Below are 21,532 nucleotides of genomic sequence, written 5' to 3' on the forward strand. Positions count from 1 at the left end.
GAAAAATTTGGATATCATTATGTCAACATTGTGAGGTAGCTTTTTAGTCTGAGTTATTAAATAAAGATTAATTAAAAATTCTGTTTTGTAGTGGAAGTGAAAACTTAATTTACTAAATTCAAGAAGAATACTAAAGTTAGAATTAGTACAGAACCGAGCAACTGGATTCATAAACAATGCAATGAAAATCACACCCGTAACAGCAATGCAGATACTAGGGCTGGATAAAAAGTAATGGCAACAGTTCGATATTTCTGACATGAATTTTATTCACAGGGTTACAACATTTACGTACCTTCTATATAGTCGTCCCCCCTTATTTATTACCTTTTGCCAAATGTTTGGAAGGTGTCATACACCATCAGCACGTCCATCTTTGTTGATGTTCCATATTGACCGCCCTATAGCACAGATAAGTTCATATCTGGTCTGTACCGGGTCCCTTGCAGTGGTTCTTTGGTGAAAAGATCGTAATCGCATATCGGGTGAGTACGGTAGATGTTCCAGAATCTCCCATTCCTATCAGCATCCAACAGGGAAGCAAGGAATTGAACTGTGTTGTTCTCCACGCAGGGTCGTCCTGTATGGAGGTTGTCCTGAACAGCATCCCTGCCTTCCCGGAATACTTTAACCCATTGTGCCACTGTGCGATATGGCAACGCTGCATTGGCACATGCCTCACACAGTCCCTGAAAACATTCTTGTGCACTACGACCTCGTGTCACTTCAATTTTGATCCAGGAACGTTGCTCTAGTTTTGTAAACGTGGTCTTAGGGCACTCGCACTATCCCTATGAAAGTCAACATTCTACACACTGCAGTAGATTGACAGAGTACTGTCGCCGCTGGCTGCACTAACTCATCTAACAGTCCTTGTTCATGTCCACACAGCTGGTAGCTCTCGAATGCACCATCGTCATGTGACAGCAGTGTTGCCATAACTTTTTATCCAACCTATGTACTAAAAATAGGCCCATAGAGTGATATTAAAAATTGGTCTTGTTGCAGTATGAAAAATTGGTAATAGTGTCTCATGAAGATGATCAAGGTAACAAATATCACAAAGCAACATCAAGACTTGGGAAGGCTTTATCCAAATAATTTACAGTTAATATTACTACTTGAATATACATGTACCTATGGACTTCAAAGAGGTCCTGTTAAGAAAAATGATGCCACACCAGATGAACTGAAAACCTTGAAACTATTCACACTGTATATTCAGAGATTGACTGCCTACATATTTGCATAGATGGTTCACTATATGATAGGGAAAACATCAAAGCATTAATATATCAATACTGTACTGTTATCTAAAAAGTTAACTGTTGAATATGCCCCAACGAGTATAACTCACATGTAGGGGCTATAAAAAAAAAAAAAAAAAAACACACACGCACACACACACACACACACAGATATATATACATGCAGTAGCGTGCAAATTAATCTGAACATGACATATTTTTACATTTTCTGTCATTGAATAATTTCGAGGGAAAAATTGTTCCGAGGCCGGGTATCGAACCCGGGACCTTTGGTTTAACGTACCAAAGTTAAACCAAAGGTCCCGGGTTCGATACCCGGCCTCGGAACAATTTTTTCCTCGAAATTATTCAATCAACTTTACAGGGAGTTATCCCTGAAAGATTGATTTACATTTTCTGTCATTGTTTGTCTCACAGCTGCTCATACCGCTTTAATTGACATCTGTAGTACGTGTAATTCCATTGTTGAAGGTCTGTCATTATTTTTTTTTAATAATTTGTGACATTTTGCCTGTCGTTTTGTACTTATAAGCATTTCAGTTGTGTTGAAGACTTAATACTGCAATCCTGTGTACATTCTGTCGTCTTCACAAATGGATACAACTCCATGAAAACGGTCTAAAATTATAACATTAGCAGAGCATTCTTCTATGACACAGAGGCAAATTGCTGCAGAATGTCACATTGGTTTGGCTACTGTTAATTCGATCATAAAACGATACAGGGAGACTGGATCCATCACACACCAGAAAAAAGGAAACTGTGGCCGGAAAAGGAAGACTTCACCTGCAGATGATCGTTTAATTGTCAGGAAAAGTAAATTAAATCCTAGACTAACTACTGTCGACTTAACCCGCGAGTTAATGGCTACCACTGGGGCAAATATTCACGTCACAACAGTGCGGCGTAGGCTTTTGGAAGCTGGACGAAGGGCTTGTAAGAATATTAAGAAGCAACTGCTAACCCCTGTTATGTGCAAAAAACGCTTAATGTGGACAAAATTACATCAACACTGGACAGTGAGTGACTGGAAGAATGTACTTTTTTCCGATGAGTCTCATTTCGAGGTCCACGGCCACCATGTTTCTCACGTACGGAAAGGATTCGAAAAAGTAACAGCAGCTCATCTCCAACAAGCACCCAAATACCCCACTAAAGTAATGTTTTGGGGTTGTTTTACACATGGAGGGCCTGGAGCTTTAATACCTATCAAGAGAATGATGAATTCTGACAAATATATTCACTTATTGAAAACCAGAACCATCATTTCCAGATGGCAGAGGTGTGTTCCAACAAGATCTGGCACCATGCCATACGTCTCGAAAAACTACAGAATTCTTCAACAAGAAGAATATTCAGGTACTCCCTTGGCCAGGCAACTCACCCGACATCAACCCCATTGAGAACTTGTGGTCAATTTGCAAAAGAAGAATGCAAAAAATGGATTGTTCTACAAAGGAGAAGATGATTTCTGCCCTCATTGGTGTATGGTTTCGCGATGAAGAAATGAAGAATATTTGTGGGAAATTAGTGGAATCCATGCCAAATCGTCTTAGAGCTGTTATTAAGAACAAGTGAGGCCACAAAGATTATTGAGGCATGCTTTTTTATCCCGTTTGAGTGTTTTTGCATAAGTTTCGGATTAATTTGCACGCTACTGTATATATATATATATATATATATATATATATATATGTTATACAATATAATTTAAAAAGTCATGAAACTACAGTCTGTGGAAAACATACAATAACTCAAGAATTAAAGAAAAAAGCAAATAAGAACAAACAGTAAACTACCGGTAACAAAGTTTTGGGCGGAAAGAAAAAAAAGTTTGAAACCATGAAATAAATAAATCAGAGAATTAAAATAAATAATCTTCCATGTTAAATCTTTCGTACACTACTTTTAACACTTGAATATAAATAATTGATTAAATGGCGATCTTACTCGTGTTAATTATGTAAGCATGTGTGGCTTACAGCTGTTTCGGTGCTACTTAACACCATCCTCAGAGCCTACTAGATCTCAGCACTATCTCAACTTCGCTGCCTGTTGTGTGAGTGCGTTTGTGTGATGAAGAGTTGTGTCAAATAGTGTGTGTGTTCTGAAATTGATCTGTTTGTTGAGAATTTGATTGAGGTGTGTTTTAGTGTGTCTGTATATTTCATATTGTTCTAGTGTGTTGAGTTTTTGGTTTTCGGGTTGTATGTGTAGGATTTCCATTGTGTGTTCTGAAATTGATCTATGTGTTGAGAATTTGATTAGGAAGTTCTGAATACATATGCTGAACACATAACTAATGCCAACCACATATACAATAACATAAATACAGACATAGAAATCCTACACATACAACCCAAAAACCAAAAACTCAACACACTAGAACAATATGAAATATACAAACACATTAAAACACACCCTAATCAAATTCTCAACACACAGATCAATTTCAGAACACACACACTATTTGACACAACTCTTCATCATACAAACGCACCCACACAACAGGCAGCAAAGTTGAGATAGCGCCAAAATCTAGTATGCTCTGAAGTAGCACCGAAACATCTGTCAGGCACACATGCTTACATAATTAACACGAGTAAGATCGCCATTTAATCAATTATTTAAATAATCTTCCTTCAAACGTCTTTTTAAACAATTCTTAAAACAGCGGGAATTTGGTAAAACTCTTTATTCTAAAGGAAGTTGGTTAAAAATCGTTACTGGTATTAAAAAATGTTTAATCCCTTTCATTCCATAAGTTACTGAGCCATGCTAAGAAAAAAATATATTTTCTTCTGTATAATATATAATTGTAACTACTTAACATTATATTTTAGTCGCTATGTATTAAATAAATAATACCGATAGTAATATAAAATATAACGTATTTACTTCATACAATTGTTCATTGAATTGATCAATTAGACTGTGTGAATGTCTTAAAAAATGACAGCTATCTTAGGATTTTCTCTCTAATGATTTTTGTTCAATAAATCGTATTATACCATGTTTATATCCTTTACATCCTACATATGACTATCAGTCTATTTATGCTATGTTTCAGTAACACCTGTAACGGTTTTTAAATAGAGCAAACTAATTAATTATTACAAGTTACAAATTCGTTACTAAATTTTCACTCTTTAATTTTTTACTTCAACATAATCTATGAGTTGTAATTAAATCTCAATAAAAAAAAATGCAGTACAAATACTCACTGTTAGCAACATGGTTCTTGTTACAGAGAAGAAATTCATTCCAGTGATAACTATATTGTCTGTTGTAACCTGTTGCAGTAATCTTGACACCTATATCATATACAGAAAAAAAAGGCATTTCAAATCACCTGTTACCGTAAAATTTTTGTTTGTGGATTTCATAAAATTCGAAAGAACTCTCACCTCTTTACTATAACTTTCTGAAGGCACTGCAAATAGAGCTTCTCTTGGATGCTGACTTTCTTCAAAAATTCTAGATGCAGTTAGTGATACCATTAATGTTCGAAACAGCACAAATCCAAATGACCAGTAAAAATATGTTCTTTCATAAATATTACCTAATGGCCTGTAATTTAAACAATAAAATTACTTTGTAGCGTATAAATATATATAGGTCTATACATTTTTTTCATAATTATCATCCAATGTATTTACATATTTTGTAGAAAAGTACATAGCTTAGCACCCATACAACAATCAGTAACAGTATAAAACCATACCAGTCTAAAAACGTTTTACTTTTGCTTACTAAGCAATTTAGACCTGTATCATATTTATCAACTATTTACCATTTATGAAATATTACATATCAGTTCTTAAGGTTGAAAAAATAAAAGTCCGTCCACAGCTTAATTTAGGAGTCAGATACACAGATTAAATGTACTTTAGAGAGCGAAGGGAGAGACAGAAATACCATATATACGCGAATATTCCGCGCCATCGAATAATTCGCGCACCCTAATTTTAAGAGAGAGAGAAAAAAAGAAAGAAAATTGGCTGTAATTTGTGTTTTATTTACAAGAAATTAGTTCTACATAATGATGTACTCCAAAACATAATTATGTACATTCAAGTTCAGAGTCATAATTTTGTAGACCATCCAATGTCTCACCTCTCATGCCATCTATGTGAGAGATGTAGAACATTTTTATTCTACCTGTGGTTTGTAAAGAGAAGTGTTCTGTGAGCCATTTGTTGACGATTCAAAAGAATGGTAGGAATTGCAGACTAGGAAGAATCGTGAATGAATTGTTAGAATCGATTCATAATGCATGATTGAATCATTGGAATCGACTTCTGAAAAAGAATCATGTTGCCTAACTCTATGCCACACAGACCGAGGCGCAAGCCCGGACAATGCTATAGTATAATGGGATCCAGTGTTTGAGGCAAAGGAGTACCAACCTTATTTCAAATAATGCGCGCATCCCAGTTTTCTTCGCTAAATTCCGGAAAAAATATGCGCGGAGTATTCGCATATATACAGTAATAGTGTAGACAAATTATTTCAAATTCTATTAAAAGCAATTACTGGTACAGGGACTAAATTTTCCTGTAAATAAAAAAAGTTGTAGTACCGGTATTACATTATAATTTAGTGAACTTCTTATACACTTATGACATTGGAAATAAAAGTCTTTTTGTCATCCTACGAAATTACTTGACTGTCCATACTTCACGACTGATTTATCTCGCATTAGTACAAGCTATATTACAATACGGCATTATAGGATGGGGTAGTGCTTATAGTACCTTCCTCATGCTAATAACTCTGCTACAGAAAAGAATAATAAAAATATGTCTTAATAAGCCTTTTGATTATCCTTCAGAGCTGCTGTATTCAGAATTTAAAGTATTTGACTTTCATCAAATTTATAACAATGTATTACTGAATTTCGTACATAAAAACCGAAACATATTTAATTAATATTCACATAAATATAAAATCAAAAGATCAGACAACTTATGCTTGACAGTTCCTAAATGTACTACAACTGTAGCATATAATCACAGTAGCAAATTCAGTCCAAGGCTTTATAACATGATAATAGATAAATTCCCAAACATACAATTTGCTAATGCTACTTATTTAAAAAAATCTATTAAAAAAATTGCCATTAACAGAGAAAATTTTAAGTTTAATTATTGTGATATGTTTTTTCTTCTTCTTTTTTTTATTACTTTTTACTCTGTTATTCAATAAACTGTCTTAACATTAACTTATGTGGAATGCCCCCTGAGCACGAGTATGTAACTTACTCTTTCTGGGGGTGCTAGAGAGTTCTTATATATAAAAAGATCAATATGTATCTTTGTTCTGGCAATATTTAGATCTTACTCACGTTATGCTACTAAGTAGCTGACGACATATGAAGTACAAATTGCTGGTGAAGGAAACTAGCACAATTTTAGAGACACAGAAATCAACCTTTTTGGTCAAGGTTGACAGACTATTGTACTCTTCTCTTCTTCGATGCCAGTAACTTTCAGGTAATACCTGATAAAAAGAAATACTTATTAAACTAGTAAGCAATACAGAGTGGAAGTAGTATAACTGTGCACATTTTAACAGTTCAGTACCATATTAGTCCCACATGAAAACTTTCCCCTAAATGTTAATACTGTTTTACTTGATAAGTACTATCCATACGATTCTGATTTTTACTCTGTAATTAGAGAAACTGATAAGAAATTATTTATCCCTTTGCAGTTTTCAATAAAATGGATGGTTTTCTTGCAAATTAAATAAAACATTAATACGGTCAACTCTGGATATAGTGAACACGGTTATAGTGAACATTCGGCTATAATGAACCTAAATCGTTGGTCCCAACCTACATACATAAAAAAATACATTAATATTTCCGTTTATAGTGAACCCTCGCTTCAGTTATAATGAACTTTGTATCCTGAGAAATTGTTATTTGAAGTCAGACCTTCTTGCATAATATTGAAAGAATCTGTTGAGAACAACATTCTAAGTTTCTTACTCTTTTAGTCAAAGGACAAAGGTAGGATAAGTGACTCCTAGACAATGAGCTGTACTGTAAATCCAGGTGATGCATGACGACCTTGCCTCGCTCCACCGTCGAAGGGTTGACATTCTGTTCTCAGGCACACTACTCTACTGTTATTTCTAATCCTCCATCGTCAAAGGATTGCCTTTTGTTCTCAGAAACATTTCCATTATGACTGATAGCATCGAAACAACGGAAAATGAAATTGCCTTCTTTTATTGAAAGGGGACGGACATTATGTCCAGAGCATAAATGAAGGTAAGATTTCGATGGCTTTCAAACTTCATCAACCCCCTCCCAGTTTCCATTAAGTGACCCGGGAAATTCCAAGGCTGAGTACGAAGTCACACCATAACAGCGTTTGTCATTTCCGTCTGATCAGTCTGTTTCTAGTGTTCCAACAGTGAATGTACTGTATAAAAATGTCGAAACGGAAAATGTTTTCTTTGGAAGATAAGGCGAATATTATAAGTGAATTGAACATGGTCTTTCGCAAGCAGACGTGGGTCGACAGCATAGTTTAAGTAAATCAACTGTGAGTAACAGTATACGGTGTAATCCATTCCACAAAAATGAAATATTTTATTTTCTTGTTAAATATGCAAGTCCGCAGAGGTTCACTATATCCATTAGGAAGTCTAGCAATCCTGCTGCAATGACTAAAGAACGGAATACAGTTATTTAGATCTAGTTCGTGTGTGTATCCGTAGAAAGCCGGAGATACACTGTTGCCAAACTATGCAGATTTTCAACTTGATTTTCTAATTAACCATGTACTTAATACAAAACACATAATAGGTTTTTATTTATTTTAATGTATTCTGCTGTCCCCTTTAATGTGTAAAGTTATATCACTTTCATCTTGTTTAAGCATCAAATTTACAATATTGCCATTCTCTTTTGTTGAATTAAAAACAGATTTGTAACTGTGAAATTTAGTACCAGTTTTTATTGTACTTTCATTTTCGAAAGAGAAAATTCATTAATAAACTTTTCTTGTATATGTTACCGTTAAAACCCGAAATCCGTCAAAACCAGTTTCAACTAGTAAAAACTAGTTTTAAAAATGTAGATAAATAGAAAGCGAGTTTTCGTAAGATCTAGAATCAATGACAGATTAGGTTTGGTTTGTTTAGGTTTTTACCAAACAAAAACTCGCTTTCTATCTACCTACATTTTTTGCTTGTACTAATTTTTACTAGTTGTGACTGGTTTTGACGAATTTCGGGTTTTAACTGTAACATATAGTAGGTCCTATATGTAATTATTATAACCTATTATTTCCTATTATTAGGAATTACAAATATATATGAGTTTCGCTATCACTACTATTGTAAGTGTAGTTTTGTTTAAAATTTATAAGAATTAGTAATTTCATCATAGAGACAAGACAAGTAGGCCTAATGCTGAAATATTTTCAATACCGTAATTATATTTATTCGATATAAACTAGATACAGAATTTTACCTTTCCTCTCGTTGAATCAAGATGTTGATTTAGTAGACGAAATCTTTCAGCAAGAGCCACACTGATTAACATAATGAACAAATCTGTAAAATTCCATGTGAACGTGGCAATAATATTAAGAATGCTATTAACAGCTGCCAGTGGGATGTTGTAATGCACAACTGCAAACATCTGTTTGTGAACATTTGTAAAATAACGCCGAAATAAGCCACGAATGCTACTGGAACATAGTGCTGCCCATCTTAAAATATTGTGGTGACTGAGACAATGTTCCACTGTAAAATTAATAAAAAATTGTATTAAAATAACATCTTAAAAAATATTGTATTGACTGAGATAATGTTCCACTGTAAAATTAATAAAATAAATTGTACTGAAATAACATACAGTATTAAATACATCGTGTCCCACTTAGAGGGACCGAGAAATAAATGCTCGCCACTTAAAACCAGGTAAAGATATCGTTGAGATTTACATCTGGCAAGAAAGAAAAACTGTCTAAGTTTACGCAACAAAATCTGAAAACAGCTGCATGCGTAACTTTAGTTTGTTTGTTGCTAAAACAAGCTTGGCGCCATTTTGTAGGAGAACACGCCATGGTCAACATGTGGACACCACAACAGAAAGTTCAGTGTGTGCTATGGCTAGTGGAAAAGAAATCTGTTACGCGAGTACAACACCATGTTTGTCGTACATGGATAGGTGGATCGGAAGATGTGGACCCATTGCCTGGCCAATCAGGTCACCCAATCTGATCTCCTTGGACTTTTTTTCTGAGACTTTGTGAAGGATGTTGTGTACCAAAGAGGCAGAGCTAACACTTTGGAGGAACTGAGACAACGCATCACAAATGTAGCTGCGCTAGTGACTCCACAAATGCCATAGAACAATTGGCGGGAGTTGAATACTGTTTAGATCCCTGCAGGGCAACTCAAGGCTCACACATCGAGTTGCATTCAGCATTCTCCGAAACTCGGAGAGTTTTTACATCAAGTTATGTTAATAAACCATTATTTACACTTGAAATTATCACTTATTTCTCGATCCCTCTAAGCGGGACACTGTGTATAATTTGTAAACTATTTCAGATCAAATTAAATAAACTCATTTTATAATCTCATATATAATATTGTGAACGATATAAAACAAGAGTTAGAACTATACATCTTGATTACGCAACTTTTAACACTGTATCACTTCGGAATATGTATGATAAGTCTTTCTTGTGTTAAATTTTAACATACCTTGTTAACATGTTTCGACCTATTTTGGGTCATCTTCGGAAATGGTCGTTGTTGGTGTTGGCGCCTCTTGTTACAACCCCAACACAATAGACAACATAATACGTAAGACAAAACAAAACCACAAAAAACAGAAGAATATAACACAAACACAAGAATACAAAAAATAACGTATCACACTAACATACGAAAACAAAAACACACATAAAATTGCAACCTCATTCAAGAAACTAAAATACAACATCGCATACAGAACAAATAACACTCTACGAAAACATCTCAACACACAAACAAACAAATACAACCACACAGGCGTATACAAACTCAAATGTAACACCTGCAACAACTTCTATATAGGACAGACAGGCAGATCATTTCAAACACGTTACAAAGAACACATCACAGCCATAACAAAATTACAAAACATTTCCACATATGCAGAACACATCACAAATGCCAACCACACCTACAGAGACATCAACACAGACATGGAAATACTGCACATCCAACCAAAAAGCCAGAAACTCAACACACTAGAAAAATGTGAAATATACAGACACACGAAAACACACCCCAACAATATTCTCAACACACAACTCAATTTCAAAACACATACACTCTTTGACTCTACACTACGAACGCACCCACACAGGAAACAAGAGGCGCCAAGACCAACAACGACCAGTTCTGAAGATGACCCATAAATAGGTCGAAACATGTAAACAAGGTATGTTAAAATTTAACACAAGAAAGTCTTACCATATTTATTCCGAAGTGATACAGTATTAAAAGTTGTGTAATCAAGATGTATATCTAATTTTATACTTTTTACTGTAGAATGACAATTACAAGTATGAGGCTGATATTTTTACACTTGTTTGGAAAGACTTATCATACATATTCCGAAGAGTTAGAAATTCCACAGTTGGCAGGAAACCTCATTTAGTAGAGAACCCAGTTAACAAACAATCAATGGAACATATTATGTACAGAAGTGCTATATATTTGTGCAAATGAATGCTGTGAAGCAGCACGGGTTCTCTAGTATTGTACTGAATGATTGTTCGTTTGCCTTAATAAATGATACGAATACTTATATTACAAATAACATACCTAAAGCTCCTATAAGAACAAGTGTGGTTGCAATTTGAATCTTGTGCTTCAACTTGCAAGGATATCCATAGTGTTTCTGAGACTGTTCTAAAGCCTCCCATTGCGTAGCTAGTTCCGGCCATTGTCTAGCAAGCTGTAGAAACTGATAGTACATCATAGCTGAAGTTCCATAGAAGACCACTTTATCTGACGAACAGGAAACATAATTTATATTTGAACAGAAACATATTCAAATACGGTATGAATAATTTGTAATGTATTCCAAAACCTTCATCAATTATAATATAATATGCTTTTGCTGAAAAATGTTGTAATTACATTCAACAAAAAGGGTATCTACAGGGGGAGAGCCATTATTCCTTCCCATTGAAGGCTTTAAGGAACCAACCTGGACAAATACCCAATGTCCCATCCCTACCTTCCCGTGGTGCAGCTGTTAGTAAGCATAATTTTACGAGCTGGACTAAAGGGAGGGGCTACTCATCAATTAGCACTGGTCAGCTTGATGAGTTAATGACTGAATTTGGTATAATTTTCCTCTATTAAATACCTAATTCCCTCTTTACCCTTTCCTATCCAGTCCTCTGACTGAACTCTTACTTTCTTCGACCCTGAGGCCTAGGGGTTCATTTCACTTTCCTTCCTACCCTTCCTACTTTTCTGTTCCTAGTGCTGACCTACTATGGCACTAAAATCGTCCTCCAGTGGCTTAAAGAGGGAAAGCTGGTGATCAACAAGATCTCCCAGCTAGATTCAATGGACCCATCGACCAACAGCAGGTGTGGTCCTCAAGACATTCTGGGGGTTGTGTGTGAATGAAATAGCCACCAAAACGTTAAAATATGGTGTTCACTTTAATCGGCTACAACTTGCCATTTTCCGAAAATCGTCTGTAGCTGCATTCAGATTGGCAACAGGCCATGATTGTTTGGCCAAACACCTGCATAGAATTGGAATATATTAGTCTCCTAACTGCCCATTGTGCAACTCAATCCAATAAATGGATTCGGAACACCTCAAAATCTGTGCTTCAGTGGCTGACCATGATAATATATTTGAAAAATATTGGAGTGCAAGAGGTCAAATGACTTTATTGTCAAATGCCTGGCATTAAAAAAACAACAACAACAATAACATTCAACAGAAAGCCTAGCACAAGTCAGCAGTATTAGGAATATTTTAAATTCCATTTAATTCTTTTAGACTTAACATAATATGAAGATCAAATCCAAGACATGCAGGAAATCTTCGTAAACTGTCATTTATTGCAGTAATGTAACAACAAAGCTTCTATTTAATTTCTTGATTATTCGAGTATAATGTGAGTACGAACACCTGATATAATTAGGAACATTAAATCCAGATGTTTCAGATGAACAGGGCAAGTAGCACGTATGGGCGAATCCAGAAATGCATATAGAGTGTTAGTTGGGAGGCCGGAGGGAAAAGGACCTTTGGGAAGGATAATATTAAAATGGTACCAGAGTCTATAAAGAGGCAGATGGAAGAAATTCAGAACTAATGAAGAGAAAGATAAGAAATAAATAAAGAACACAGGAGAAAAATTTTACAAGTCCAAAATTATCGATTTTCTGTTTTAGATGTCATGTAATAGCTCAGATAGTGTAGATTTGTGTAGTTTAACTGTGGAGAATAACAACCTTATTTTTGGTTGTTGTTTAGTCAACTGACCAAAGACAGGTCTGAACCTTACAAGTGTTACCAAGAAGGCACCACTTATGAGGTACCGTAACTAGGCCAAGTGATAATGTGGTAGGGTGGCCAGTTACTTTCCCTTTTCATTGCACACATCGCCGACTAGCTACATATTACACCAGTCAGACTTCAGATGCATACAAACAATTGTTCTTCCTCTGACACATATCATCAAGTGACAATAGACGTACTTATCAGCTAGAGCTTCAATCAGAGGATACAATCTCATTAGCCCAAAGAAATTTTAAGAATGATAATCCAAAGACAATAGACTATAATGGATCTTGTAACTTTTAACTTGCTCTCCTGTAAAAACAGTGAAACGTGATTTATCAGGTTTTTCCTCTGGACACTTCAAATACATAGAAAGAAGAGTAGAAGTGTACAGTTTTAGAAAAGATACTGTACTTTATAAGTCCCAGAAAGGAAGTAGTGTGCATGATCAGAGGATGAGCGACCTGGTTCATAAGAGAAGAACTATAGTCCCGTCACTCTAATTTCCAGCAGTCAATCACGTTGCAGGTCGACTACATTTAAACGTATGCGTCTTGTGATTCGCTGATGAAGATGTTATTCATTTCTTAAGGCTGGATAAATACTTAAGGGGAGAGGATGGTATTTTTTGGTGAAAAATGAGTAAATGTAAAAAAAAAAATCTTTAAAATACCCTGTGATATGTGTGGAATGCATAGCATATGATTTTGTGGGTATTTGTGCCCTTATCGGATGTTGAGTCGCCATTTTTAAACTTCCTGCGTTATGGATTTTTAAATCACTCGCCCACTTTTATTGTTGTTTCCGGTAAATTAAATTTTCAAAAAAAAAAATTGTTTCTTTAAAATACCCTTTGATATGTGTGGAATGCATTGCATAACATTTTGTGGGTATTTGTGACCTTATCGGATGTTGAGACGTCATTTTTAAACTTCCTACGCTATGGATTTTTAAATCACACGCCCGCTTTTATCGGTTTCCAGTAACTTCATTTTTTTGCTACATTGCCAGACAAAAATGGATATAATTTCTGAACTATTAAAGATACACGCATCAAATATAGAACACACATTCTTTAGACTATTAGGAAACTTTTCTCTGTAACAGAATTTTGTTAATGGATTTCATTTTAAAAATACGTCCGTTTGTTTGCAAGAAAGGAAATAAGAAAATTGTTATTAATTTTAATTGTTTATTTTACAAACGTAGGGACTAATATCAAAATTGTGTTACAGACAGTTTGTAGAACATGCTTTTGCAAATACATTGCAAAAAACTGTTTGAATCTATCTTTAAAAATGGTTTGGAGATATCGGTTTTAGTACAATCCTGCATTGGGTATATTTTTTTCAAATTTGGGCCCCCAAATAATTTTATTTTTCAAAATATTTTTATTTGGTTGAGTTTCCACAGCTATGAGCTCTCTACATACAAAAAATTAATATTTTACACCAAATAGGAAAAAAAGTTTTAAAAAATACCATCCTCTCCCCTTAATAAAATCGCCCGCCATTTTGGCTCTTTCGTTGGCGTTCGCAGAAAGCACATGAGGACATTATTTGCCGCTCAATTATTTGCTGAATTACAGTGCGTTTGATTTATTATCATAGGAGCTACGAAATGATAATGTTTAACGGTGTGGCAAATAGATTCCTCGTCTGGTAGCTCGCAACGAAAGAACAAAAATGGCGAACGATATTACCTACCTAGACATTATAGAGCCTTGCCTTCCTAAGACATAAGCAAAGAGGAGAAGTCACGCCGGGAATAACAGCGTCGCGACTATAGTTGAGGCAATAAAATTCGTTTTGATTCATTGTATGTCTGATCCTGCGCACTGTCTCCTTTCTGAGATTTATAAAGTATCTGTGAGACAAAACGTTTTTCTAAGACTGTACGTGTAGGTAGAGGGAGAAAGTGGAAGAGAGAGAGAGAGAGAGAGAGACAGACAGAGAGGGAAAGAAAAACTAACATTCATGCAAAATAATGATACGTACTTCATTCTTTATTAATTTAATTAAGAGACTGTAAATTTCAAAAATGTTATTAAAGCATGAATATTATTTAATCCAGAAATACAAATAGAGTGTTAGTTGGGAGACCAGAGGGAAAAAGATCTTTAGGGAGACCGAGACATAGATGAGAGGATAATATTAAAATGAAGTTGAGGGAGGTGAGATATGATGATAGAGACTGGATTAATCTTGCACAGGATAGGGACATATGGCGGGCTTATGTGAGGACGGCAACGAACTTGTGGGTTCCTTAAAAGCCATTTGTAAGTAAGTAAGTAAATTATTTAATATTCATAGTAATGCAGACAAGAGCTACAAATTAGTATTAATAACGGTATTACTGAAAATATCATGCTGCAATCAATGATGGATTAAGAATCGTGCTTTAGCAAATATTTTCACAGTTTAGAAATTATGTCTTACCAGTTCGTTCAAACGTAAGATCCATTGTCTCAAGCAGGATGACTGAAAAAATTATATTCACACTCGATCCTATTAATCCAAATAAGCTGTAGCCTACGCGAAGACTTTTCCATTTGAATCTACGAAGAAACGAAGCATGTTTCATACAAATCAATTTTGAAATGACCTCTTCTTATTCAGTTAACTTACTGTAAAACATGTAGACTTGCATACGAGTATAATGAAAACATAATTTCAATATATCATTTGAGCATGACTAAAACAGGAAAAAGTTAGAAAAGATAAATTTAATATTGTTTATTAACTCTGCATTACTAAGATGTAGAAATATAAGTGTCTACTTTGGATATGTTCGTTCAATATTATCATACGGCATTATTACTTGGGGATCTTTACCAAAATTGACACAGGTACTCAAATTGTAGAAAAGAATACCGTACTTAAAATTATTAAGCAAGTTCCTATTCGGACTGAAAGTATAAAAATGTTCAGAGAACCAATCATTTCACTGTGCACAGCATATACATTTTACAAATAGTACAGTATGCTTTATTCATCAAAACATAGATTCCTTTAAAACAAACTCAACCTATCATGAGTATAGTACAGTACCAGAACATCCAAAAGCATACACTTGAATTACCAGAAGTCTTAACAGCATATCACATAAAGACAGAAATTTATACAATGAACTTGTACAAAATATCGAAGAACTTAACGTGGGAAAATTAAAAAATGAGATAAAGAATATTTTATTAACACATAAGTTATGCCACTTTGCACAAATGAATATCTAAATTTAATACCAAGTACATGAACACAACAAATACATCACACTGACATTATGAAAACAAAAGACACACCGGTACCAGATTTCATCATCTTTCAAGAAATTAAAATACCAGTACATCACAAATAGAACACAAAAACACACTGCAAAAACATTTTAACACACAAACAAAATACAACCAACAGATGTAGCCTATACAAACTAACTAACATAGTTGTAATGACTTCTACATGGGACAAACATGAAGATTTTTTTGAACATGGTACAAGGAACATATCACATCCGTAACTAAATCACATACAATTCAACTTATGTAGAACACATCACAAACTCCAATCACAACTACAGCAAAACAGACACTGACATGCAAATCCTACACAATCAACTCAAAGCCAGAAACTCGACATTTCAGAACAATATGAAATTCAAAGACACACAAAAACACACCCACAACACATCCTCAACACTCAACTGAATTTCAGAACACACACCCTTTTCGATATAATACTAGCAATCAGAAAAACACTCCACCAAGACAATAAGAGGAAGCCAGAAGATAGCGTGGAATTCAGAAGATAATGCACACCACATCGAAATCAGCCAATTGAAGTAAAATATATTGTTTAATATTAACACAGTAAAGCAGTTATTTATTTAATAACTTAACAAATCTTTACTGATTCATTTTCTCTCTGGTTCTGACAGGTGCAGCTTGGTAATACAGAGTTAATTATTAAACTTAATAATTTCTCTCACCTTAGCGATTTGGCACTTGGACCTGTAACTCCTTGTACTGGAAGAAGACCAAAACACTGCGCAGTCACAATAACAGGACTCATAGCTCTGTGGAAAGAATTGCTGTCGTCAGAGCACTCACAATAAGATATAAATTCTTCCTCATCATTTGAGCCTATGCTGTCACACTTCATGATCGCAGAAAGTTTTGTCATCTTTGATGATGCTCTTGAAGAATGTGATGTACATACTCTACTGGCTTCCTCCAACGAAGAAGAATTTTTATCTTCCTGAAATTCTGTCATACTTCCTGGAATATAAATATGGAGTGCTGTATAGGCCTAGTCATTTTGAAACAAAATAAGTTATGGCTTATAAAACTTACATCTAAATTAAACTAAGTTTACCGTAACAGATATATTTATGCTCATCAAATCCTACTGTAGTATTTATGTTATCCTCAAATAGCACAATCAGCAATTGATTAGGTTGACTACGCTAAACATAACCTCAATCCAATTGCAGTCAATATTAGAAAAATTTTGTTACACTCTAAGAAACATACAGCGTATTCTGTCTGAATCTCAGTGTTGAGCAATCAGATGGCTTTATGGTGTTCCGAATTTCAGCAATGAAGTCACTGATGCTCCAGCAGAGCTCCCATGAGCGTGCAGAGGTGGTGACAGTGTCCATCAGTCTCTATCAATGGACCTGATTGCTTCTTGTAAAGGGCGGGAATTGGCAGACAAATGACATCTTGCATTGTTGTGTTATGGTAGTGTGTTCTGCTCTGTTGTTTGTAATGAGCATAACATAAAAAAATATATGTTAATGGCTTATGAGCGAACATGTCAACGTACCAGTTATTACTACTGGTTCAAGAAATAAATTGTGCTCTCTTTTCTTTCAGCAGCGAGATGACAGTATGAAAATTTTGTAAAATCTTGCTAGCATAGCACATACAACAACTCATACGGTCGCCATGATAGCCATTGAACCTTCCAGCAGTTTTGTTCCTATTTTGCTGCAGCGTGACGTCACTGATGTCCACCAGTCCAGTGAGATTAGGAATACACTGATTTGTACCGGTACCTATGTTTAGATTTGGTATATGGTCACGTGCAAAATGAGAGCAGATCATCCTGCCAAGATAGCTGCAAATTTAGAAACTGAATATGCTTACACTAAAGACTCCTTTCGTCCTGAAATAAAAAGCATACCGGCACTTAAAAATATATTATTCATTTATTAATTAATATATCATCGTTATTGTTGAATTGCCTATATGAAGAGACAACATTCCAAATAGCTGTGTGGTTTCTTTCAGGAAATACAGTAGGCTACCGGTAATGCGTATAACCTCTTAAAATGAGGATGGATCTGCTAAATAACTTAGTAGTAGTAGGCCTCGTATAATAATAATAATAATAATAATAATAATAATAATAATAATAATAATAATAATAATAATAATAATAATAATAATCATGGGATGCATATTCAATTTTATCAGCATTGTGGCAGAAACATAACCTGGGCCATGAATGAACAAATGAAGCTCTTTAACTAATGAATCCATTGTGGGTGGCTCAAAGCAACTCCTATTGGGGTAATGTTGTAATCTTTGTTACTTGTAAAGTCCTATACCAGAATAAGCATCAATAGAGAAAAATTATCAGATGCCGGTATTTCATTACTCCCTGAACTTATACTTACCCGCTGGGGTACATGGATAGATGCTGTTCTCTTTTATTCTATTCATTTCACCACTGTTAACGAAGCTGTTGAAAGTCTAAGTCAAAATGATGCTGTGTCAATTTGACAGAGTTTTTAGAAGTAATGCATTGCAGAGGGACTCTACTGAAGATATTTCGTATAAAGCAATGAAGAAACTAGAAAAGAGTGGTTTACACTCATGTCAATTCTTGAAGTGCAGTGTAATCACAGTCTAGTATATACAGCCACGAAGCTTCAGTTTATGATGGTACTGGGAACAATAGACTGTGCAAGTACTATTTCGCATTGTCTGTGATGAGGCGATAGTAGCGATCCTAGTGGTTAGCAACTATCTATGGATGCATATTTACTACGTATGGATCTTCGTAAATGTAATCTGTTCAAAACGTGATCAAACATTTTTTTTAACTGTGCAGAACTACTGTGATCAAATATTTGATATTACGGTACCAGTATACAGTATGGATCTTACAGAACAAATTTCCTGGACCTATTTCTTTCTTTCTGCCCGATCTCTTCTGTAGATGCATACAATCTCATACTGCCACAAACTTTCACCTGAGAATTTGGAGAAAATCATTGTTGTAATAATTATACAGTGAATTAAATTACAGCCATCAGAACGACATATATGGAAGAATGTGAATAGATTTGAATAATCATATTACATATTTTTCGATTCTTTAGCATATTATATTTTAGATTTTACAAGCATAAAATAAATGCATCACAGGCCTACATATGTTATAATTTTTAGTGGATATAAATCTGATGTCTAAGAATGACGACTAAAATATTATACGAAGAGGAAATATGTTTTTATTGTGAGTAAACATTAAAATTAGATAAGTTAAGACAACTTAAAATATAAGTAACTTTCTTTTCAGTAACATTGTATAGCTGAAGTATAAAATATAAAAGATCATTCTTTGTTCTTAAATGAAGTACCGTACACATAAAATTCAATTTTTATGAAAATATGTTAGTTTGTTTTCGACATAATGACAGAAGCCTACAATACTAAAACACTAAGATTTTGTGAGTATCCTTTAGAATGCTTATGCACTTATTATGATGTTTAGTCCATATGAACACGCAATAATTCTTGTACTACTGGTACCTAACGAATGACAACAAAGGCTTTGACTAAATGTGAACGTCACGTGACAATCTTTCATAAGATCTTCCCATGCAATTTTTCTTTATGAAATGATATATCTACAAAACAAAAAAAAAAAAAAAAAAAAAAAGCATTGTTAATAATCTAGATCGGCCATGTTTTGACTACAGACACGAAAAAAAAATTATTGGGTAATTGTGTGGCAGGAATCCAAATTGTTATCAAGATAAATAGGCCTATTATTTGCTTCCAGGTTTTGCACGCACATCCTATAGGCCTAATGCTCTCAAAATACTATGGAAGAGATTCATATACTGTATAATGTAAATTGTAACTTAAGAAAGAATGGGATCTATTGGAAAATAGAATACCTAAGTTGAATTTAGACAAGATAGACTAAAAACCAACTTACTATGTAAACAAAAATCATAATTCAATATGAAAGAAGAAAAATTAATAACTCTTATGCAGAATTATCCTCTTTTGTATGACAAAACACAAAAGTACTGTTTGGTTTGATTCCACTAGGTGTGAGCGGCAGCAGACTTTTCATTTTGATTCGATTCTGCTAAATGGGAACGGGCCTTTAGTTGGCATGGCAATAATGGCTACTGGTGCAATAATGTGGCATATTATGCACGATTTTCACCTACTGTTTATAATACTGGTGTACAAAGAAAATTACAACAAGAATTTTATTTTAATTGAAGGTTATAACAAATGAAATTCAATATAAATTAAAAGTATCATAATGGTCCAGCTTTTGAAATTAATTTTAAACCCACTATAATCATCCCTTATGAGCAGTGTTAAAGAATGAAATGAAATGAAAATGTAGTTTTAAACTTAATAAAATAATACTCCATACCGGTACTGTAGCGAACCCACTAAATAATAGTTTCAATAAAAATTATTACAAAATAGGCTAGCTAACGTTTATTACCCTCATTTTTGTTTTTCAATTCTTACTATTGTGAAACTTTCCAAACTACTGTAAAAATATCAGCCTCATACTTGTAATTGTCATTCTACAGTAAAAAGTATAAAATTAAATATACATCTTGATTACACAACTTTTAACACTGTATCACTTCGGAATATGTATGATAAGACTTTCTTGTGTTAAATTTTAACGTACCTTGTTTACATGTTTCGACCTATTTATGGGTCATCTTCAGAACTGGTCATTGTTGGTCTTGGCGACTCTTGTTGTTTCCTGTGTGGGTGCGTTCGTAGTGTAGAGTCAAAGAGTGTATGTTTTTTTGAAATCGAGTTATGTGTTGAGAATATCGTTGGGGTGTGTTTTCGTGTGTCTGTATATTTCATATTGTTGTAGTGTGTTGAGTTTCTGGTTTTTTGGTTGGATGTGCAGTATTTCCATGTCTGTGTTGATGTCTCTGTAGGTGTGGTTGGCATTTGTAATGTGTTCTGCATATGTGCAGGTGTTTTGTAATTTTGTTATGGCTGTGATGTGTTCTTTGTAACGTGTTTGAAATAATCTGCCTGTCTGTCCTATGTAGAAGTTGTTGCAGGTGTTACATTCGAGTTTGTATACGCCTGTGTGATTGTATTTGTTTGTTTGTGTTGTTTGTGCATATACAAACTCAAATGTAACACCTGCAACAACTTCTACATAGGACAGACAGGCAGATCATTTCAAACACGTTACAAAGAACACATCACAGCCATAACAAAATTACAAAACACTTCCACATATGCAGAACACATCACAAATGCCAACCACACCTACAGAGACATCAACACAGACATGGAAATACTGCACATCCAACCAAAAAACCAGAAACTCAACACACTACAACAATATGAAATATACAGACACACGAAAACACACCCCAACGATATTCTCAACACACAACTCAATTTCAAAACA

At 34.5% G+C, this 21,532-nt stretch overlaps 1 protein-coding gene across 1 annotated transcript in view; it reads right to left on the minus strand.

Moving 5' to 3' along the window:
* LOC138713025 (uncharacterized) overlaps nucleotides 1-21,532 on the minus strand; it is a 47,467-nt gene that overhangs the window by 1,833 nt on the left and 24,102 nt on the right. Inside the window, exons 10-16 of the mRNA XM_069844707.1 lie at nucleotides 16,806-17,094; nucleotides 15,260-15,378; nucleotides 11,112-11,297; nucleotides 8,758-9,032; nucleotides 6,616-6,857; nucleotides 4,676-4,838; nucleotides 4,493-4,582 (exon numbers count right to left, since the gene is read on the minus strand). Coding sequence (XP_069700808.1) covers nucleotides 4,493-4,582; nucleotides 4,676-4,838; nucleotides 6,616-6,857; nucleotides 8,758-9,032; nucleotides 11,112-11,297; nucleotides 15,260-15,378; nucleotides 16,806-17,094 — 1,364 coding nt within the window. The remainder of the gene's footprint in view (nucleotides 1-4,492; nucleotides 4,583-4,675; nucleotides 4,839-6,615; nucleotides 6,858-8,757; nucleotides 9,033-11,111; nucleotides 11,298-15,259; nucleotides 15,379-16,805; nucleotides 17,095-21,532) is intronic.

The sequence above is a fragment of the Periplaneta americana genome, chromosome 14, assembly GCF_040183065.1.
Source record: "Periplaneta americana isolate PAMFEO1 chromosome 14, P.americana_PAMFEO1_priV1, whole genome shotgun sequence".
In the NCBI taxonomy this organism is placed as follows: domain Eukaryota; kingdom Metazoa; phylum Arthropoda; class Insecta; order Blattodea; family Blattidae; genus Periplaneta; species Periplaneta americana.